Source organism: Bombyx mandarina, chromosome 04 (genome assembly GCF_030267445.1).
Source record: "Bombyx mandarina strain Sakado chromosome 04, ASM3026744v2".
Classification (NCBI taxonomy): Eukaryota; Metazoa; Arthropoda; class Insecta; order Lepidoptera; family Bombycidae; genus Bombyx; species Bombyx mandarina.
This window is the reverse complement of record NC_143211.1, coordinates 1,142,838-1,158,954: the sequence shown is the minus strand read 5'-3', so window position 1 is coordinate 1,158,954 and position 16,117 is coordinate 1,142,838. Positions and strand designations below refer to the sequence as shown.

General features: G+C 38.1%; 4 protein-coding genes across 5 annotated transcripts; 2 read left to right on the top strand and 2 right to left on the bottom strand.

Annotated features, from left to right (window-relative positions):
• The first annotated feature begins 1,228 nt into the window (after positions 1-1,228).
• On the top strand, positions 1,229-7,115 carry ncm (pre-mRNA-splicing factor nucampholin). Its single transcript, XM_028183678.2, has 5 exons — positions 1,229-2,514; positions 2,978-3,635; positions 4,597-4,735; positions 5,348-5,444; positions 6,106-7,115. The coding sequence occupies exons 1-5, from the start codon at positions 1,470-1,472 to the stop codon at positions 7,005-7,007; spliced, it is 2,841 nt and encodes a 946-aa protein (XP_028039479.2). The 5' UTR covers positions 1,229-1,469; the 3' UTR covers positions 7,008-7,115.
• A 1,024-nt stretch (positions 7,116-8,139) lies between these two features.
• LOC114249941 (uncharacterized) lies at positions 8,140-13,973 on the top strand. Its single transcript, XM_089740181.1, has 3 exons — positions 8,140-8,527; positions 9,181-9,422; positions 13,818-13,973. Exons 1-3 carry the CDS (start codon positions 8,233-8,235, stop codon positions 13,971-13,973), a joined length of 693 nt encoding a protein of 230 aa, XP_089596307.1. The 5' UTR covers positions 8,140-8,232.
• Positions 13,974-13,999: 26 nt separating this feature from the next.
• Positions 14,000-15,881, bottom strand: LOC149503063 (rRNA-processing protein UTP23 homolog). The gene is made up of 2 exons (XM_089740178.1): positions 15,747-15,881; positions 14,000-14,747 (listed from the first exon to the last, which is right to left on the bottom strand). Exons 1-2 carry the CDS (start codon positions 15,864-15,866, stop codon positions 14,103-14,105), a joined length of 765 nt encoding a protein of 254 aa, XP_089596304.1. The 5' UTR covers positions 15,867-15,881; the 3' UTR covers positions 14,000-14,102.
• LOC149503062 (anaphase-promoting complex subunit 13-like) lies at positions 14,000-16,016 on the bottom strand. 2 transcript variants are annotated; one of them, XM_089740179.1, is made up of 3 exons: positions 15,881-16,016; positions 15,375-15,588; positions 14,000-14,747 (listed from the first exon to the last, which is right to left on the bottom strand). In XM_089740179.1, the coding sequence occupies exon 2, from the start codon at positions 15,585-15,587 to the stop codon at positions 15,375-15,377; it is 213 nt and encodes a 70-aa protein (XP_089596305.1). In that variant the 5' UTR covers position 15,588; positions 15,881-16,016; the 3' UTR covers positions 14,000-14,747. The 2 variants fall into 2 exon arrangements, with proteins under 2 accessions (XP_089596305.1, XP_089596306.1); XM_089740180.1 differs by having other exon boundaries at positions 15,843-15,982.
• Positions 16,017-16,117: the final 101 nt, after the last annotated feature.

Genomic DNA, 16,117 nt, shown 5'->3' with positions numbered 1-16,117 from the left:
TAAATAACAAAAAAACAAAATGTATAAAATTTACCACACCTAATGTTAGACAAGTAGACACTAATATCATTGTAAGTGGAGAGACACTGGAGCTTGTTGATTCGACAGTTTTTCTTGGTATAACAGTTGATTCCAGGCTGCAGTGGGGTCCTCACATATGCAAGTTAGCGAATAGACTTAGTTCTGCAGCGTTTGCGGTAAAAAAAATACGAACGTATACTGATGAAGATACGGCACGTCTAGTTTATTTCAGTTATTTTCATAGTGTTATGTCCTATGGCATTTTGCTATGGGGCAATGCTGCCGATGTCGAAACGATTTTCATCCTGCAGAAGAGGGCTATTCGTGCTATTTATAATATGCACCCGAGGGAATCCTTGAGGGACAAGTTTAAGGAAATCAAAATTCTAACTTTAGCGTCCCAATACATTTTTGAAAATTTATTGTACGTGCGTAAAAACATTGTAGAATTCCCCAGAGTCTGCGATTTGCATAATGTGAACACTAGGAACAAACATAGGCTTGCGTTGCCGGCGGCTCGAATTAAGAAAATAAGCAACTCTTTCAGGGGGCTGGGTGTACAGCTTTTCAACAAGATCCCACAAAACGTTCAACTACTACCTGTTCATAGATTTAAGAAAACTGTCAAGGAACGTTTGTGCAACAAGGCATATTATAAAGTTAAGGATTTTTTACTAGATGGCACTACGTGGGAATGAGGCGTTCGCTCCTGGCCTTTTCATTTTTCATTATTATTATTATTTATTTGAATTGTATTTTTTTGACTTGTTTTTTTGTATACTGTAAATATGTTTTCTTGTTTAAAAAAAAAGAAAATAGTTGAGAAAATACAAAAAAAAAAAAAGCCCGCTGAGTTTGTTTCGCCGGTTCTTCTCAGGACTGTGGCTTTTTTTGGAACCGGTGGTAGAGTTAACATTTTCTTTTACATTTTGACATTCAACAAGTGTGTTTTTGATGACATCCAAGTTGAAATAAATGATTTTGAATTTGAATTTGAATTTGAATTTGATAATGCTTCCAGAATAGCTATGGACTCACCAGAGAAGACTGAAGCTTGAGGGGGGCATTTAAAATTGAGAATCATATTGTATTTGGGAATCCAGACAGCGGAGCCAACACAACCCTGATCTGACAACTTAGAAGCATCAGTGTAAATGATGAGCCAATCGGGCCAATGCCAAAACTCCTACTACCGCCCTACTACTACATACTACTGACACTGACATGACAGTAAAATATAAATGTCAAAACAAAATGGCTGTTGTAATAAGGTCAAGCTGGGTGGAACTTAATGCACGTTCTACTTAATCATCGAAATAAATTTCATGATTTTATATAAAATAATAAAAATGAATAGTTTTAATAGTATTGAGCTCTAGAACATTATTAAGTTCTTTTACAAAAAGTTCAATTGTAGGTCTAGTAGTGCCAAAACAAAAATCATAAGAATGGATACTAACACCAAGCAGAAGAAGAATAAATACGAGGAAGATGATGAAAGGCGTAGATCAAAAAGGTCGAGACGGGCTAGATCTAGATCTAAGTCACTTGAGGAACAGCAGAATAGGGAGTATAGAAGTAAACGCCGGCGTTCCAAATCACGCTCACCCCATTACAAGGCTAGGGAAGATAAACGAGTTAAAGATACACAAAAAGAGCCAGAAACAAAAAAAGATGCCCCTACAAAGCCAGAAAGACGCGCAAAAGATACTGACATGTTGAATACTAGAACGGGAGGTGCATACATTCCACCAGCCAGACTGAGGATGATGCAGGCGCAGATCACGGATAAGTCCTCGATAGCTTACCAAAGACTTGCCTGGGAAGCTCTCAAAAAGTCAATTCACGGTCACATCAACAAAATTAATGTCGGTAACATAGGTATCATTATAAAGGAATTATTGAAAGAAAACATTGTCAGAGGTCGAGGTTTGTTATGCCGTTCTGTTATTCAAGCCCAGGCAGCCTCGCCAACATTCACTAATGTATACGCGGCTCTAGTATCAGCAGTCAATTCACGTTTTCCTAACATCGGGGAGTTGCTGCTGAAAAGATTAGTGATTCAATTCAAAAGAGGTTTTAAACGCAATGATAAGTCAATTTGCATTTCCTCTGCATCTTTCATTGCACATTTAGTGAATCAGAGAGTGGCACATGAGATTCTGGCTTTAGAACTTCTCACTTTACTAGTTGAATCACCAACAGATGATTCAGTTGAAGTTGCCATAGCATTCTTAAAGGAATGTGGCCAAAAATTGACTGAGGTATCATCTAAAGGTGTAAATGCAATTTTCGAGATGCTAAGGAACATTTTGCACGAAGGTCAGTTAGACAAGAGAGTTCAGTACATGATAGAAGTAATGTTCCAAGTTTGGAAGGATGGGTTCAAAGACCACCCGGCGCTGATTGAAGAGTTGGAGCTTGTGCCTGAAGAAGAACAGTTCACACATCTATTGATGCTGGATGACGCTACAGATCCTCAAGATATCCTGAGTATGTTATATTCTATTAAACTATCCATAAAAAATAAACCATAAAACACTTACGTAGATTATCTGTACAGTCTGTCAATTGAATTATTTGTTCCCCTAAGTTATTTAATAGCTATTGAGGGTATGCACAAGAGTTATTGTAACACTTAAAATGCTAAAAGTTTTGAGTGTATGTAACACACTAAACGAGTAAAGTTATAATTTTTAATTATCCAAAAATGTAACTTGAACAATCTCAATTTTTATTCATATACATTTTGCTTTAAGTTTTAAGATAGTAGTAGTACACTGTATTAGTGAATTCAATATGCATTATTTTAGCCTATTTTTATTTTCCAGTGCATGTATTAACTCATTTATTTGAATGTTATAAACAATTAATCTTAATGCTCCATTTAAAATAAATGTAAAATGAGAAAATTAGTATAAAGGAACAAAAATAACAATTTTTCCAAATGCTTCAGATGTTTTCAAATTTGATGAAAAGTATGAAGAGAATGAACAGAAGTACAAGAATCTTTGCAAGGAAATACTCGGTTCTGATGCTGAGTCCGGTGATGAAGATGGTTCAGGAGAAAGCGGCAGTGAGGAATCTGATGAAGAAGATGAAGAACAACCAAAAAAAGAAATGACTATTATTGATAACACAGAAACAAATTTAGTGGCCCTCAGACGCACTATATATCTGACAATTAACTCCAGTTTAGATTTTGAAGAATGTGCTCATAAACTAATGAAGATGCAGCTAAAACCAGGACAAGAAGTGGAACTATGCCACATGTTCTTAGACTGCTGTGCTGAACAGAGAACATATGAGAAATTCTATGGCTTATTGGCCCAAAGGTTTTGCAACATCAACAGAATATACATAGGACCTTTTGAGGAAATTTTCAAAGATTCATATGCAACAGCACACAGGTTGGACACGAATAGACTCAGAAATGTCAGCAAGTTTTTTGCCCATCTGCTGTTTACAGATTCCATTAGTTGGGAATCTTTGGAATGTGTTAAATTGAACGAAGAAGACACAACTAGTTCTAGTCGGATATACATAAAGATTCTGTTTCAAGAACTGGCTGAATACATGGGACTAAAGAAACTGAATGACCGTCTACAAGATCCGTTTGTATTAATTTGTTTTAGCATTTTTTTTGTTTTAAATAACAAATAAACCCTCAATTTGAAATGAAAACATGACAAATGACAGTGGAAACTCTTTGAGAGGATAGCTAAAAGCACAGACAAGTGATTTCATATTGCTGAGAGCAGTGACAGTTGTTATGAGAGGTTCACATTAATGATTGTTTATTTTAACAACAATTGCTACATTGCTATGCTCATGGGTGTGATTTAATACTAGCTTTACCCCGTCTTTTGAGTTAGGAGATGGTTTCGGAACCAGTGAACAAAGTTTACGGCTTACCAAAAACTATCTTTATGGTTTAATCTTGCGAACTTTATTTAATACTAGCGAACCGCCCTCGCTTTGCTTCGGAAACATTAAATTTTATTATTGATAGCTGAGTCCCGCGATGTTAACCGCGGTTATTGTCGTACCGCGGATGAAGCCGCGGGGCGAAGCTAGTCTAAAAAAAGTAGCATAAGTTACTCCTTATATCATCAGCTACCTATCAGTAAAAGTCCCGGCAAAATCGGTCCAGCCGTTCCAGAGATAAGCTGGAACAAACATACAGACAAAAATTTAAAAAAAAAATTATTTTTACCGTATATATATTCATATGCATGTAGTAAAAAGAGGCTATTTCAATATTACAAACAGACACTCCAATTTTATTTATATGTATAGATTATTTTCGAATACTTAAGTTTTCGTGGTTACGGACGACAGAGTTGTTATTCGTGAACATTTTAGTAGCTCACAGCCCATCTGGTGTTAAGTGGTTACCGGAGTCTATATCTAAAACGTAAATGCGCCACCCACCTTGAGATATAAGTTCTAAGGTCTCAGTATAGTTACAACGGCTGCCCACCCTTCAAACCGAAACGCATTACTGCTTCGCGGCAGTGCTTACTTAGCTATTTTATTCGAGTCCACTACGTAATTTATGCAGTTTTGTTTCAGGACGTTACAAGAGGCGTTTGCCGGACTGTTTCCCCGCGACAACCCGAGAAACACGCGGTTCTCTATAAACTTCTTCACGTCCATCGGACTTGGCGGATTGACTGATGAGTTACGCGAGCACCTCAAACAAATGCCCAAGGTATACCGTTCTATTTTATACTGTACTTTATACTGAGTCGGAATCGTGCTAAGAACAATTTTAAGTAATTCAATGATAAAAACATTCAATAAATTTAAAAATACAGTAGGAGTTGTTAGGCTCGTACGACCTCTTCATTACAAGCTTAGGTAGGCAGCATTACTATATTGTGTATTATAACCATATTTACATTGCTCGCGTTGAGCAGTGAGATCGCAGTCTAACTATGAGCATGTGATAAAATGAAACAATTTAAAACCACGAAAACGGATATAATTTTTTATACAATTTTTTTATGTAATAACACTAGGTGCTAGTTAACCAATGAAATGTTTTGATTTTTAAAGTAACAAAGTTTGAATATATGTACTTGAATGGATACATTGATTTTATTAACCATGGATGAAATATAATACATTGATGCCTAAAGTTACAACATCTGTATGTACTGCCATCGACATATAGATGGTAACAACCTTAGTACGACCCGACAACTGAAACTGAATTTATTACAATATTATCTACTGTTTGAGATGACTTCACTTTTGGACCTTCAATTAAACAAAAAATTGTCACATATACTAAATAGAGTATTTATTACTTCCGTTACAGAATACACCAGCGCCACCAACAGAGATCAAAATAGACAGTGACTCCAGCTCTGACTCCAGCTCAGACTCGTCTTCTTCAAGTGATTCCAGCTCAAGCGGTAATATTGTGTTGTATAATGCATCTATATATACATAATCAAAGTACTATAATATACTAGGATACCTATTACATATAAGACATGTTGGATAAATTTTTCTTGATAAAATATATCCTGAACTTAACGCACAATTGTTTTGTTTTATGGCAGAAAATATTTGTTTAAATATACCTAGAGAACAAAAACAGGATAAAAGTCTCAGAATGTGACATATTTCAAATAATTTTGCAATAGTTTTAATGCAAATTTTTACTAGTCGAACACATTTCCTACTGTGTGCTTGGTTTTTTTTATTTTTTATTGCCTTTGTAGGCAGACGAGCATACAGCCCACATGATGGTAAGTGGTCACCGTCGCTCATGGACGTCAGCAATGCCAGGGGCAGAGCCAAGCCGCTGCTGGTGCGAGTTTTTGAACGTTCTCGATAGCGTAAAAGTTAACTTAAATTCGTATGGAATTGGAACGTTTGCCGCTAGGGGCGCTGTTTCAACGAAGTTAACTATTACGCTATCGAGAACGTTCAAAAACTCGCACTAAGCACATTGCTCTCTGTTCATATTAATTTGTATCTTAATTATTGTTTACCATTGCAACTCTGTAGATGATAACACCTCAATGTCGGTGGACTAAATTAAAAATATAGCATTTACAATATTTACAGAATCTGAGGAAGAAACACAGAAAAATAAGAAAGAAAAGAATAAAAACAAGGAAAAATCACCAGAACCAGAAAAACCCCAAGACAATAATGTCGAGCGGTGGGGACATGAGGGGTTCTACGATACTTACGGGAGGGACGCGCGGCGACACGACCCTCGTGACCGCGGCGACGGGGGGCGGGGGGGCGCCCACCGGGATACAGACCAACAAGGAAGACGCGCCAGGGACGAGAACGGGAGAGGTCTGAGAAGACGAGATGAAGATCACGAGCAAGACCCAAGAGATAGAAGAGCTCCAGAAAATAATGACAGGAGGAATCGAAAGGATGGTGAAAAGAGTCGTGATGGGAACAGTCGTAATTATTTTGATAGAGACAGTGAGAGAGAAAAAGATAAGAGAAGTCGAAAAGATGATGACAGAGTAAATGACAGGGAAAAGGATAAGAGACAGACCAGGAATAGTGAAGAAGATAGTAGAAGACGGGACTCTGAATACAACAGAAAAGGTGAAAAAGAGAAGGAGAAGAAACGAAAGAACGCCCGGGACGACGAACACAAAAAGGAAACATATCACAATGATGAATATTCAGCTCGAGACGAGACCGAGTCCAGGAGAACTAAGGACAAGAGAAGTAGGAATGCGGGAAGTGACGACGACAGGAAACAGAGAGGGCACAGTAGTGACGAGGGCCGCCGCGAGCGTCGCACTAGGAAAGACAAACACAAGAGAGGCGGCAGGAGGAAGAGTGATGCTTCTGACGACGACGACGGCTGGGATATCAAATGCAGGCAGAATGCACCGAATGAGGTCTCCGGGAGGTACTGGGACTGCTCAACGAATAAGCGATTGGAGTCGCCGCAACGAAGCCAGAAAAAGCGGGAACGGTCCAGGCAGCGCTCCTGACCCTCCCCTTAGAACGATTGCGATCAAGACAAATGATGTATATAAACTGTCATGTTAAAATTGTCTCCAGCCGGTGTAGACTATTAAGTACTATGTTTTGATATAAGATTTTGTTGTTTTATTGTTCACTAGTAAAACCAGGCTGCTTCCTCTGTAATTATCACCAAATATGAGGAGTACAATTTTTTTAAACTTGTGCGCCACCTGTGTTAGTAGATGGTACTATGACAGAAACTCCCACCACACCAAGCTTAATTACAATTGGATGAATTAATGATGAACGAATCAGTGTATGATGCAGCGGGAGTCGCGATATGTGGAGAGCGAGGCAAGGAGGAGGATGACCAATGTGTCGTTGCGGCGTAGGCAGCTGTATTCACATTTCATTGCGCGTTCACGAAATGCGAATATAGTAAAACAAGTTTTATTTATTTCTTTAGTAAATAATTATTGTTTTGTTTAGGAGACCTCTTGTTGGATGGTTAAGTTTGAGGGAACTGGGTTCTGTAGGAGATGAGGGGCTATTTAAAAAGCACTCTGCTTCATCTATACTAATATTATAAAGAGGAAAGATTTGTTTGTTTGTTTGTTTCGAATGGGCTCCGAAACTACTGGACCGATTTGAAAAATTCTTTTTCCATTAGAAGCCGACATTGTCCCTGATGAACATAGGCTACTTTTTTTTAATTTATTTTTTATTTTATTTTTTTGGTTTCATGTGTGTTTTAATGTTTCCGAAGCGAAGCGAGGGCGGGTCGCTAGTGGTTAATATAATTATATTGGAAATACTTTGAACACTATTACACCATGATAATATTTTATTTTTACAAACCTCTTAGATGTGTCAAGTGTTGCCGGCCATTACTTTCATATTCAAACTCCAACACCTCTGTACGATTAAAATAAAGCTAATATACATTTCATATTATTAGATTCTCCAACTGAATATGTTAATTAATATTAATACCTTATTTGTAGTTTTATCATTGATCATAGATACTTAGTCATTAGCTTTCAACTCAGTCTGACACTGAATTGTTATCAATTTTATTTTTAACTAATAACGATTACTAGTGAAAAGGTATAGAAAGGAAATATAAAGGCCACATGACTTGCGAAAACCCAAAGTATTATATGGAATTTTATGTTTTTACAAAGTTCGTCCATAAATCTTAGATCTTAGACTGAACTTACTTCTTGTGATTGCAGCAAGTGCTATGCCGCGATGCTCGATTCTAAAAGTAACTCTGGGTCAGTGAGCTCGGCGGCTCTCAGGGACAAGGCCGCGTCGGATCCGTCTTGTGCCCCTCAGAATGTAACCGAGGCTCAGATAAAGCCACAGATCTCTGCACCCTCGTATTTTTATTCTTTGAAGGAGAACGAAGCGTTGCCCTTCAAGAGGCCCGAGAAAGAACCGCGACCAAAACTACTGCTGAATAGCGTCGTGAACGAAAACGATGTTGTGGCCATGATCGCCGCGCATGACGCGGACAGAACTGAAGGTCTGAAGAAACACATAGGTTTGTTCATGACTATAGTAAAATTATAACGTTTTTGTCCGGGTGTGGCCAACAGATATCCTGGGCTGGTAATACGTAGATGTTTATTTAGATATTTCGATAGAGCAGACCTGTTGAGTGAATGATGACCGTGATTTGAAATAATTCAGATTTTTTTTCAAAAGGCCTCGGCTTGACCCACATCGATCATTACCGTATAATATCGCAAATTCACCGAGATAACAATTAATTACTGGTTATAAATATACCAAATATATAATATACCAAATATTGGAAGCAGTTGAGCGATCCATTTCGGAGGTTGGGACAATTTTATAGGACTTTACAATACAAACAACCCACTGAGTTTCTCGCGGGATCTTCTCAGTGGGTCGCGTTTCCGATCCGATAATAGAATCGGCGAAGCAATGCTCTTTCTAGGGCCAGTGTTAGTAATTCTCTCAGGTTGAGCCCGTGAGCTCACCTACCGGTCCGCGCGAACTTGGAATAGCCCCTTAGGCTACCAACCATTAGGTAGGAAAATAAATTGAAACCACACGTTACGTTGAGGCATCCATTTAACATCAAGTGGGCTCATCTGCCAACCTACAGAATAAATATTGTAGTATTAGATTCATAATATGGCTGCCATTTCATTATTATCTGTATTACAGGTAAACTTTTAGTCGAAAAGCAAATCGTGGTCAATTATAATTTGTCAGAAAGAAAATTTGTCACGAATCTGCTGTGCGAAACGATAGACTATGCAGCCCAGCGCGACTTCTCGGCGTTTAAGCTAGCTTGTTTACTTACAACCTACGTCACTGTTCATAGTTACTTCAAGTGGTATTATTGGCAAGCCCCAGTCTCTGTTTGGATGTATTTCAAAGAACTTATGATACGGCTTACAATTGAGGTGATGAACAAATTTATTTTAAAACACTTTCTTTTCGAAGTCATATTTTCTTGAGCGCGATATTGAGTGATTTCTGCTGCCCATTAAATACGCCACTTACAAAGTATCACCTCTATCACAATAAGTTCTTAAGGTTTTCTTTAATTCTAGTAGATCTAGTAGCCTACCGCCAACTCAGTCTTGTGTCTACCGTTTCTCTTATAATAAGCGATCTCTGTTTTTATCTCAAAGAAATCAATTTTTTTTTCCTACCTTAGCTGGTAGCCTAGAGAGGCTATTCCAGCGGATCCTTAACAAGTAGGTGAGCTCACGGGGCTCAAGCCTGACGACGATGCTAACACGAACCCTAGCAAGGGTCGTGCTTCGCAGAATCTACCACCGGATCGGAAATGCGACCCACTGAGAAGATCTGGCGAGAAACTCAGTGGGCTGTGTCTGAGAGTTAATTTACTCGTCGAGCCCTTCGTCGCAAGCGACGGTTTCGACGAGAACGGTGACCGGTGCTTGAAGTACCTAGAAGCACCGTTAGAGAGAAAGAGAGAGAATACACTTTATTGCACACCAAAACACAATTTACATTCAAAAAAACAATCAAAAAACAGATAAATTTGTACAATAGGCGGTCTTATCGCTAAAAGCGATCTTTTCCAGACAACCGTATAATTTATAGAAATTCTGGAAAATATAAAAAAATATAGCAGGTATGTTGCGGTGTACTATAGATAATACGTTATAGAAAATATATACATACAATAAACAAAATATATACCGTTTACATATAATATGAAATATATACTTATTATTATATACCAATATACATACTTACATACAATACATACTAATATACTTACATACACATAATACATCAACAGTATGGAAATAATAAATGATGATGCAAACAAACAGCACTAAGAAGATAAGTAGTGTTCCTTCACCATTCTTTTAAAACAGTTTAAAGTTTGAGCACTTCTCACTGCATCCGGCAGAGCATTCCACAATCGAACCGCCTGGACGGTGAATGAATGATCAAAGAATGATGATGAATGCGCCGGCATTTTCAGTCTCAGGCTATCCGATGATCTCAGGGAAAAATTATGCGTATCACGTAGGAACTCGAAACGTTCTTTGAGATATATGGGGGCATGGGGGTTAAAGAGAGTACAGTATAGTAATGAAAGGATATGAGTATTGCGGCGAAGGCGAATTGGTAACCACTTGAGTTTAGTGCGAAATTCAGATACATGATCATATTTCCGTAAACCAAATATGAATCTTATGCAGAAATTTTGTAGCCGCTCAAGTTTATCAAGTTGTGTTTCAGTTAAATCAGTATAGCTGGCATCGGCGTAGTCAAGAATTGGAAGAAGGAGAGATTGTGCAAGCGCAGTTTTAGTGGCAGTTGGAAGAAAATTTCGTAACCGTCTCAAAGATCCAGCTGTTGCAAACACCTTCCGGCTAACCTCTTTTATCTGAGCGTTCCATGAAAGGTTTTTATCAATTAAGATTCCTAAATTTTTCACAGTATCGCTGATAGGAATTGGTACGCCATCAAATAAAATAGCCGGAAGCTGCGACCATTTCACTTTCGAGCACAATCTTGAACTGCCGACAACAATGACCTGTGTCTTCGACGGGTTCACCCTCAATCCATGCGAATTACTCCAACGGGATAATATTGATAAGTCATTATTCAGCGTCTTCATCGCGTTGGTCAGTTCTGACAAAGAAGTTTGTGTATAGATCTGTAGATCATCTGCATACAGGTGGTAGGAAGAAGTCAGTTGTATAGAAATAGAATTTATAAAAATTGAAAAAAGTAAAGGGGATAAAACGCCACCCTGCGGTACACCTACGTGCGTTTCACACCATGAAGAATAGGCATTCTCACAGTGAATACGCTGTCGGCGACCAGACAGGTAACTTCGAAACCAATCAACCACGGTCGGAGATATGTTAATGGAGCTAAGGATGGCTAGAAGTATGTCGAAATCAACGGTGCCAAATGCATTACTGAAATCCAGCAATGCCAACACCGTCAGTTTCCCACTCTCCATGCCAAGTCTGATGGCATCCGTAATATTCACCAGGGCTGTGACTGTGCTATGACCAGGACGAAAGCCGGATTGGTAAGGGTTTAAAAGCTGATTCCTTGTAAGAAACTCATTGAGCTGGTTGTGAATCAAGCGTTCTAAAACCTTTGAAAGGAACGGTAAAATGGAAATTGGACGGTATTCTGAAAAGGATATAGGATTCGACTTTTTTGGCAGTGGTGTAATTTGTGCTTCTTTCCAAGCCTTTGGAAAGATGCCGCTAGATAATGAGTGATTGAGGATATGACAGATAACGGGAAGGATTTGGTCCAGGATAGGAAGGATCATATTACGGGCGACACAGTCACTTCCAACTGCATTGGAAGTTATAGATAATATGCTCCGCTTAACATCACAAGCCGTTAGGTGATTAAAAACAAATGGAGAGCAATTTGGGACTGGAAGAGATGAAATATGATTTAATGTTTTTGATTTAGTTGTCCCATCAAAATCGGACGACGCACAGAAATGTTGATTTAATAAATCAATACTCGAATGAGATAAATGAGTGTTATGTTGTGATTTTCCAATCCCCAGTGATCTAAGAAATTTCCAGACTTTAGCTGGATCTCCATTTTCGACAGCACTATGGATATGTTGGCGTTGTGCATCCCTACACACCCTGTTGCAGTGATTACGGATGCGGTGATAATTTGTGCCATTTTCGAGGGTAGGTCTTTTCTTATATTTTAATTTAGCAGCCGCCTTCTTGATTAAGATACTTTTAATTTCATTAGTAAGCCACGGCGCTGGCAAATGTTTTATTCTTACTGGTCGACATGGTGCGTGCTTGTCATATAGACCAGTTAATTTTGCATTGAACTGATCAACTTTCTCATTGATTGAGGTAGAACACGTCAAAGCAGTCCAGTCAATGCTGCCTGCATCTTCTCGAAGACTTTCAATATCCATACCGTTAAAACTGCGCAGCAGAAGAATTTTTGACTTAGCCTTAGGAGGTCGTACTTTGTATGAGACGAAAATGAGATCATGATATGAGAAAGCGTCAGCTGAACATTGTCCATGGTCAGCCACGTAATCAAGAGAAGTAACGAAAATAAGATCAAGAAGTGAAGGAGCACAGTTTGGAAAATGATGTGTCGAGTTCAACGGTAGAATAGTTAAATTTACCGATTCGATCATCGAGTGAAATAAAGTACTGCGAGAATTATTTTTAAGGAGGCATGTGTTAAAGTCACCCATGATAATGGTATGAGTATATGAAGGCATTATGTTTTCTAGCAAAGTTTCAAAAGAAGTAAAAAAATCTATACTTGACGAAGGACAATAATAAACACCAAGTAGCATCTTCGTGTGTTGAAGTTCTATTTCAAGAAATAAATCCACCGTTAGTGGATCGGGAGGATCCGAGATGACGTGTTTTGGGCGACGTCGACTGCTTTCCGTTCTTTCCGCAGGATCGGGAATGTAGTTACCGGCGGCCACGAAGAGAGGGTTCTCGTGTCGTGCCGCTTTATCGAAGTGGTGCCGCTTTATTGAAGTGGACCAAGAAATCACAGTACTTCCGTATACTTAATGTAAACACGTGTCGAAGACGAACCGACTAACCAGTGGCTTAACAACTCGCGTCCAAACCTCGGATGAGAGAGAACTTAACTAAAACGGTGGTGCAAGGCGAACTCGTACCCGCCGGACACGTCACTGGGCCATGACTGATGTGGGTGGGAGGGTGCGTTCATCCATTCCGAAAGGGTTGGCGGTGATAAGCCCGCCGTGGCTGGTACAATATCCTGCATATTTCCGCCACGAATAATAATAATATAACTCTTTATTTGACACCACATGTACAGAATAAGCATATACCTAACACAAATAATAGACGGTGACAATAATTGGGGAATTATCGCTGAAAGCGATCTCTTCCAGGAAACCTTGCAGGGAGAGGAATACCTAAGCAAATTAGCATGGACGGTGCTATATCTTAATAAACTTACATAATTTAAACTTATATACACACATGAAAAATAAATACAATATAAGATAGACTTAAATAGACATTAAATACTAAAAATATGCAAGTAAATACAAAATAAGTAGCAACTTATACAGTTATATTGTAGGAGCCATATTATTGTGCAAGGTAGTGTGATTTTATTCTGAACTTGAAAATTTTCGGGCGAGGACAATTGAAGATATAGATCTTTTAGTATTAATCAGTTCCGGTAGGCGTCAACACTAAACGTCTTTGGCAAATCAATGGCGTTCTATCTATATAATCTAAGACGTCGGAGACAGGAGTTAACAAAAAAAAATATTTGATCTTATTATTTTACTGAATTCCCAGGATTCACCAGATGGAGAAGCAATATTTGAGCCAGACGAATGCTACGACATACTGTCACACTTCCACACCATGTACATTAAGAATCTACCACTGATACATGTTCTTACTTTTGGTGTTCGAAGACTCAAGTTTTTGTGGCCTTTCAAACGGAAATAAGTTTGTTTGAAAATTAAAAACTTCAGTTCTCTTGGTAGATTCTGATTTATTAAAGCTCTTTTATTTAAATCAGCAAATATCAAATCAAATCAAAGAAATAAAGAATAATTTTAGTTCTTAAATAATACATTACTGACTAATAACACTTTTAAGTTCATTTTTTAAGTGCTTCGGAAGCTTATTTTTCTTCCTTTTCCGGACTTTTCCTTCAGTCACATTTTCTTTTTTTGTTCCTTGTCTGCTTGGTTTATTTTTCTTTTTCTTACAAGACAAAGGATTAGGGTTATGGGGCTTTTTCTTCTTAATAGGGACATTCAGTTCTTCAACCTTTTCTTCAACACCTAATTTCTTTTTCATCTTCTTCAAAGTTTCACTCTGATTCTCAGTGATAAAAATATGTTCATTGGTTTCCAGAGCTTGACCTGCTTTTTCAAAGCTCACACTACTTGGTTTCTCTAATGTTGGTGACTTATTATGTAGATATAGAAGAGGAACTCCAGGTTTTTCCCTTAATTTGGATTGCAGATCTCGATCCTGGGTAGCTAAGATATAATGCTTTTCATTTTTCTTACCAATCATCGACATTATGCATTTAAATCCAGCCACTGGTTCTTTGTGCCCACATTCATGAATACCAAACTGTTTTAATATTGTGAGAGCTCCATGTGTTTTCTTTGCTAATTTTTCTGTTTCTATAATTATACATCTCGTTGTCAGTAGTTTAGCCTGGCTGTTTAGGTACTTGGGAATTTGTTCTCTGATGTTAATATGTTCCTGAAATGAATAATTGAAAATATTTTAATAGGCTTAATCATACCCCTCTGTAAAATGTTTAAAAGTGCTTTTTATGCAATTTTTATTGATGGGCAGGATAGGTACTTGAGGGGCAACTTTAGTTAATTGGTAACAAAACTTTAAACACAGCAATATGTACAGCACCCGCACTGACTTTTACCGGTGGTAGGACCTCTTGTGAATCCGCACGGGTAGGTACCACCGCCCTGCCTATTTCTGCTGTGAAGCAGTAATACATTTCGGTCTGAAGGGTAGGGCAGCCATTATAACTATACTGAGATCTTAGAACTTATATCTCAAGGTGGGTGGGGCATCTGCATTGTAGATGTCTATGGGCTCCAGTAACTGCTTAACACCAGGTGGGCTGTGAGCTCGTCCACCCATCTAAGCAATAAAAAATAAATAAATAAAACTGAGAAATGAGGCAGAAATAGGTAAAATATCTACTGAGTATACCTGCTCAATTACCAATTTATTTCATTTTCATTTTCATTCCACCATATTATTCAAACTATGTCATTCATAGACAAATACAAGTATTACCAGCTATAGCAATGATACAATCATTCAATTGCTACAAATGTCATTTTATTTGAGGTATTTTACCTAGTTTTGATTACTGCTCGCTGGTTCGGGGAAATTCTCCTGCCAACGCATGCTCTGCTCTTTTAAAGTGAGATGAGAGTCGGCGCTGTCTGCCTCAGGGTCCGGGAGCTCATCCAGCGGAACTTGAATGTCCTCGTGAGGAAGTTGTTCCGCACGCCAGTCCTCGTCAACTATGTCTATTAGGCGACCGTTACGGCGACACTTACTGTCCATACTGTATAACATTTATGCAATATTAAATAATAATTAGGAGAAATCGTGAGCATTTTCGGAGCAGTAATCAAAACAAGTCTTCTCTTTTACGAATTTCAATAGCCTAAAGGGTTATCAAATATACAATTATCGGTAGACAAATTAATCGAGAAGACTTACTTTGAATGCAGCGAAACAAAATGTACCATCGATAAGGACTTGGTACGGCTGATGAAATCCATAATTGTTGTAATAAAACTTTAGATATTTCTGTACCTTTTTGTAACGTGTTATTTTCATTTTTTATTACGAACCTCGCTTTCGTGAATTGTCTTTTTTTAGGTTTTTACTTTAGTGTTCAATCTATGATTAAGTTATGATCTTGTAATGTAAATATATTTACTGCATCCACTTTGACAATTGGGTTGTTTTGTTATAATTATATTAATCTAACTAATTTATATGTAAAGCTGTGATTGTGCCGCCGTCAGTGTGACCAGATTTTATTTGACGAATCTACTGCTTGTGGAGGTTAAAATCTACTGAATTCT